The sequence below is a fragment of the Nansenia antarctica genome (genome assembly GCF_963989245.1).
Source record: "Nansenia antarctica genome assembly, chromosome: 10".
Taxonomy (NCBI): domain Eukaryota; kingdom Metazoa; phylum Chordata; class Actinopteri; order Argentiniformes; family Microstomatidae; genus Nansenia; species Nansenia antarctica.
Genome location: NC_137680.1, coordinates 23,050,991 through 23,057,754, shown reverse-complemented (window position 1 = coordinate 23,057,754; position 6,764 = coordinate 23,050,991). Strand labels below are relative to the sequence as shown.

Genomic DNA, 6,764 nt, shown 5'->3' with positions numbered 1-6,764 from the left:
TGCATCTGCCAGAGTGAGTGCAGGACGGAGTTTGGCAATGTTCCTTAAGTGAAAAAAAGCTGTTTTGGATATATGTTTGATGTGGGTCTCGTAGGTGAGGTGAGGGTCCATTTTGACTCCCAGGTTGGTAACAGATGAGGAGAGGGGAATGTTCTGGCCAGAGAAGGTGATGCTGGTGATGGTGGATGACCGGACCTGGTGTGGTGTGCCGACTGGATGGCTTCAGTCTTGGAGCTGTTGAGTTGTAGGAAGTTGAGCTTCATCCACGCCTCTATCTCCTCCAGGCAGGTGGTTAGTGTGGATAGTGGCAGGGGTGCAGAGGAGGTGGGGTTGACTCTGAGGTAGAGCTGTGTGTCATCCGCATAGCAATGAAATGACATTCCATGCCTGCGGATGACACAGCCAAGGGTTCGCATGTATAGTGTGAACAGGGTGGGGCCCAGCACCGAGCCTTGGGGGACACCGCAGGTGACGTTGTGGGTGTGGGATTTCGCCTTTCCCAGGGTGACGTGCTCAGTTCTGCCAGTGAGGAATGAGGTGAACCAGTTGTGGACAGTGTCAGAGAGGCCAATGGTGGAGTGCAGACGGTGAAGGAGGATGTTGTGGTCCACGGTGAATGAGGAGGGATGGGGAGCCAGTATCTGCTGTCATCAGGAGGTCGTTGGTGAACCTGACCAGAGCCGTTTCCGTGCTGTGGCCAGGGCGGAAGCCGGACTGAAAAAACTCAAGGAGGTGGTTTTGATTTAGGTGATCCTTAAGTTTAGCAGCAACTACTCTCTCTAGTACCTTGGATAAAAAAGGAAGGTTTGAGATGGGCCTGTGGTTGGCGAGGACTTCTGGGTCTAAGGTGGGTTTCTTGAGAAGTGGTCTGATGACAGCAGTTTTCAGCGCAGATGGGACATGGCCGGTCTGGAGGGAGTGGTTGATAATCTTGGTGATGAGAGGACTTATTGCGGAGAGATTGGACTTCACCAGGGCTGTGGGGAAGGGGTCCAGGGCGCAGGTGTACTCTACTGTATTCTACTCTACTGTACTCTGCTCTACTCTACTGTATTCTACTCTACTCTACTGTACTCTACTGTACTCTACTCTACTGTTCTCTACTCTACTGTACTCTACTGTACTCTACTCTACTCTACTCCACTGTACTCTACTGTACTCTACTGTACTCTACTATACTCTACTGTACTCTTCTCTACTGTACTGTACTCTACTCTACTCTACTCTACTCTACTGTACTCTACTCTACTCTACTGTACTCTACTCTACTGTACTCTACTCTACTGTACTCTACTCTACTGTACTCTACTGTACTGTACTCTACTCTACTGTACTGTACTCTGCTCTACTATACTGTACTATACTCTACTCTACTCTACTCTCCTCTCCTCTCCTCTACTGTACTCTACTGTACTCTACTGTACTCTGCTCTACTCTACTGTACTCTACTCTACTGTACTCTACTGTACTGTACTCTACTGTACTCTACTCTACTCTACTCTACTCTACTGTACTCTACTCTACTCTACTCTACTCTCCTCTCCTCTACTCTACTCTACTGTACTCTACTCTACTGTACTCTACTCTACTGTACTCTACTGTACTCTACTCTACTCTACTGTACTGTACTCTACTGTACTCTACTGTTCTCTACTCTACTCTACTGTACTCTACTGTACTCTACTCTACTGTACTCTGCTCTACTGTACTCTACTGTACTCTACTGTACTCTACTCTACTCTACTCTACTGTACTCTACTCTACTCTAATCTACTGTACTCTACTCTAATCTACTGTACTCTACTGTACTCTCCTCTACTCTACTCTACTGTACTGTACTCTACTGTACTCTACTGTTTTGTACTGTACTGTACTGTACTCTACTGTACTCTACTGTACTCTACTCTATCCCAGAGGCCCTCAGTGACAGGAGAGACTCTGTTCTATGAGTCGGTCCAGCAGACCCTCCAGCTGAGAGCAGGCAAGATGTCTGACATCCCGGTACGTTCACTTCCTGTATCTACACCTGCACTTCCTGCTACACCTGCACTTCCTGTTACACCTGCACTTCCTGTTACACCTGCACTTCCTGTTACACCTGCACTTGACATGATAACACCGTCACACCTCATACCAGCCCCATGACTGGACGATGTTTCAACGAGGATCTTCTCTGTGTTGTGATTGTCCCAGGAGGAGCCAGAGGAGGTGTATGAACAGGCCCACCCCTCCATCCTCCCCCTGCAGGATGCCCCCCCGCTCCCAACCCCGGACCCCCCCAGCCCAGCCCAGCCCTCCACCCTCAACTACATCACTGTCCACTACTCTAGGATGCCCAGGTCTGCACTACTCCCCTCTCTCTCTCTCCCTCCCTTCCTCCTCCCCTCTCTCTCTCTCTCTCCCTTCCTCCTCCCCTCTCTCTCTCTCTCTCTCTCTCTCCCTCCCTTCCTTCTCCCCTCTCTCTCTCTCTCCCTCCCTTTCTACTCTTCCTTCTCTTCCTCTCCTCCTGCCTTCCCTCTCTCCCTCCCTTCCTCCTGCCCTCTCTCTCTTCCCTCCCCCTCCTTCCTTCTCTCTCTCAATCTTCCTCCTCCCCCCTCCTTCTCTCTCACTCTCTCTTTCTCCTCCCCCCTGACTTCTGTCTCTTTAGTAATGCTATACTAAACTCGACAGAAACCATGTGACTAACCTGTCTGTCTGCCTGCCTGTCTGTCTCAATCTGGACCATGTGACCAACCTGTCTGCCTGTCTGTCTGTCTGTCTGTCTGTCTGCCTGCCTGCCTGCCTGCCTGCCTCTCTGTCTATCTGTCTGTCTGCCTGTCTGTGTGTCTGCCTGTCTGCCTGTCTGTGTGTCTGCCTGTCTGTCTGCCTGTCTGCCTGTCTGTCTGTCTGTCTGTCTGTCTGTTTCAGTCTGGACCATGTGACCAGCGTTCCACTGGAGGGAGACAAAGAGCCCAACGTCGTTTACACTGTCCTGGCCCGGCCCCGCCCCTAGAAACAAGGTACAGGCCCCGCCCCTAGCAACAAGGTACAGGCCCCGCCCCTAGAAACAAGGTACAGGCCACGCCCCTAGCAACAAGGTACAGGCCCCGCCCCTAGCAACAAGGTACAGGCCACGCCCCTAGCAACAAGGTACAGGCCCCACCCCTAGCAACAAGGTACAGGCCCCGCCCCTAGCAACAAGGTACAGGCCCCGCCCCTAGCAACAAGGTACAGGCCCCGCCCCTAGTAACAAGGTACAGGCCACGCCCCTAGCAACAAGGTACAGGCCCCACCCCTAGCAACAAGATGCAGGCCCCGCCCCTAGCAACAAGGTACAGGCCCCGCCCCTAGCAACAAGGTACAGGCCCCGCCCCTAGCAACAAGGTACAGGCCCCGCCCCTAGTAACAAGTTACAGGCCACACCCCTAGTAACAAGGTACAGGCCACACCCCTAGTAACAAGGTACAGGTCACGCCCCTAGTGACAAGGTACAGGCCACGCCCCTAGCAACAAGGTACATGCCACGCCCCTAGTAACAAGGTACAGGCCACGCCCCTAGTAACAAGGTACAGGCCACGCCCCTAGTAACAAGGTACAGGCCACGCCCCTAGCAACAAGGTACAGGCCACACCCCTAGTAACAAGGTACAGGCCACGCCGCTAGTGACAGGCCACGGCCCTAGTAACAAGGTACAGGCCACGCCCCTAGTAACAAGGTACAGGCCACACCCCTAGTGACAGGCCACGCCCCTAGTGACAAGGTACAGGCCACGCCCCTAGTAACAAGGTACAGGCCACGCCCCTAGTAACAAGGTATAGGCCTCGCCCATAGTAACAAGGTACAGGCCACGCCCCTAGTAACAAGGTACAGGCCACGCCCCTAGTGACAAGGTACAGGCCACACCCCTAGTAACAAGGTACAGGCCACACCCCTGGTAACAAGGTACAGGCCACACCCCTAGTGACAGGCCACGCCCCTAGTGACAAGGTACAGGCCACGCCCCTAGCAACAAGGTACAGTATGACACTTTTATACAGGCCACACCCCTAGTAACAAGGTACAGGCCACACCCCTAGTAACAAGGTACAGGTCACGCCCCTAGTGACAAGGTACAGGCCACGCCCCTAGCAACAAGGTACATGCCACGCCCCTAGTAACAAGGTACAGGCCACGCCCCTAGTAACAAGGTACAGGCCACGCCCCTAGTAACAAGGTACAGGCCACGCCCCTAGCAACAAGGTACAGGCCACGCCGCTAGTGACAGGCCACGGCCCTAGTAACAAGGTACAGGCCACGCCCCTAGTAACAAGGTACAGGCCACACCCCTAGTGACAGGCCACGCCCCTAGTGACAAGGTACAGGCCACGCCCCTAGTAACAAGGTACAGGCCACGCCCCTAGTAACAAGGTATAGGCCTCACCCATAGTAACAAGGTACAGGCCACGCCCCTAGTAACAAGGTACAGGCCACGCCCCTAGTGACAAGGTACAGGCCACACCCCTAGTAACAAGGTACAGGCCACACCCCTGGTAACAAGGTACAGGCCACACCCCTAGTGACAGGCCACGCCCCTAGTGACAAGGTACAGGCCACGCCCCTAGCAACAAGGTACAGTATGACACTTTTATACATCCCTTAGTTGTCATGTCAACAGTTGTCACGTAAGGTATCAGAATCTGTATATTATATATTTTATATTATATCTGTATATTATATTATTATTATATATATTATATATTATATCTCTGTTTATCACTGTGAACAGCAGTTTGTGTTTCATGATAGTGTCTCCCCCTCTCTCTCTCCCCTCTCTTCCCCTCCCCCTCTCTCTCTCTCTCTCTCTCTCCCCCTCTCTCTCTCTCTCTCTCCCCCTCCCCCTCTCTTCTCTAGCTTCCTGTGTCCATCCCCTCAGATGTGTGATCATGTTGTCAGACCTCAGAGCCAGCAGACTCCCATCAGTCCCTGAAACAGAGAGGATTCTGGGTGTGAACTCTGACCCTCTCAACAGGATTCTAACCTGACTTCCTGTTATCAACGAGAAGTGATGTCACTTGAACCGCTTGGATGTCCAGATATATAACAACTTAACACTACAGATAAATTACCTGATTATATATATACATACCAGATATATACCCAGATATATAACAACTTAACAATTATAATACTTTACCTTTACTTTCCTCATTATGCCCTATTATACTGAATAACCCTGACACCTTGATCTTAACCCTTGTCTGCTCTGCTGTGATTCCTCAATATAAGGAAATAATAAAATAAAATAAATAAAATTAGATGAAAAAATATTACTTTTTTCCAGCACGACGACTGCCAAAGCCCACAGCTTCACTGTGTTGATACATATGTAGATATAGAGGTTTCAGTGTGTTGATACATATGTAGATATAGAGGTTTCAGTGTGTTGATACATATGTAGATATAGAGGTTTCAGTGTGTTGATACATATGTAGATATAGAGGTTTCAGTGTGTTTATACATATGTAGATATAGAGGTTTCAGTGTGTTGATACATATGTAGATATAGAGGTTTCAGTGTGTTAATACATATGTAGATATAGAGGTTTCAGTGTGTTGATACATATGTAGATATAGAGGAGGTTTCAGTGTGTTGATACATATGTAGATATAGAGGTTTCAGTGTGTTGATACATATGTAGATATAGAGGTTTCAGTGTGTTGATACATAAGTAGATATAGAGGTTTCAGTGTGTTGATACATATGTAGACATAGAGGTTTCAATGTGTTAATACATATGTAGATATAAAGGTTTCAGTGTGTTGATACATATGTAGATATAGAGGTTTCAGTGTGTTGATACATAAGTAGATATAGAGGTTTCAGTGTGTTGATACATATGTAGATATTATAGAGGTTTCAGTGTGTTGATACATATGTAGATATAGAGGTTTCAGTGTGTTAATACATAGTATGTAGATATAAAGGTTTCAGTGTGTTGATACATATGTAGATATAGAGGTTTCAGTGTGTTGATACATAAGTAGATATAGAGGTTTCAGTGTGTTGATACATATGTAGATATTATAGAGGTTTCAGTGTGTTGATACATATGTAGATATAGAGGTTTCAGTGTGTTGATACATATGTAGATATAGAGGTTTCAGGGTGTTAATACATATGTAGATATAGAGGTTTCAGTGTGTTGATACATATGTAGATATAGAGGTTTCAGGGTGTTAATACATATGTAGATATAGAGGTTTCAGTGTGTTGATACATATGTAGATATAGAGGTTTCAGTGTGTTGATACATATGTAGATATAGAGGTTTCAGGGTGTTAATACATATGTAAATATAGAGGAGGTTTCAGTGTGTTAATACATATGTAGATATAGAGGTTTCAGTGTGTTGATACATATGTAGATATAGAGGTTTCAGTGTGTTGATACATATGTAGATATAGAGGTGAACCCTCTGTATTTGCTTGTGTGAAGTCTTCCCTTTATGGTACACTTGGATAATGATCTGCCTACCTCCTGGAGACTGTTCTTCACTTGGCTGGATGTTGTGAAGGGGTTTTTCTTTACCATGTAAAGGATCCTGTGATCATCCACCACTCTTGTCTTCCATGGACGTCCAGATGTTTTTGTGGTGCCGAGCTCACCAGTGCATTCTTTTTCCCCCAGAATGTACCAAACTGTTAATTTGGCCACTACTAAAGTTCCCGCTATCTCTCTGATGGATTTCTTGTTTGTTTTTGCAGCGTAAGGATGGCCTGTTTCACTTGCATTGAGAGGTCCGTTG

At 47.9% G+C, this 6,764-nt stretch overlaps 1 protein-coding gene across 1 annotated transcript in view; it reads left to right on the top strand.

Annotated features, from left to right (window-relative positions):
- The window catches only part of LOC308166770 (B-cell receptor CD22-like), a gene marked incomplete at both ends in the record, with an annotated part of 29,856 nt that extends 24,856 nt beyond the window's left edge, over positions 1–5,000 (top strand). Inside the window, 3 exons of the mRNA XM_080541096.1 lie at positions 1,915–2,001; positions 2,194–2,339; positions 4,892–5,000. Coding sequence (XP_080397222.1) covers positions 1,915–2,001; positions 2,194–2,339; positions 4,892–5,000 — 342 coding nt within the window. The remainder of the gene's footprint in view (positions 1–1,914; positions 2,002–2,193; positions 2,340–4,891) is intronic.
- Positions 5,001–6,764: the final 1,764 nt, after the last annotated feature.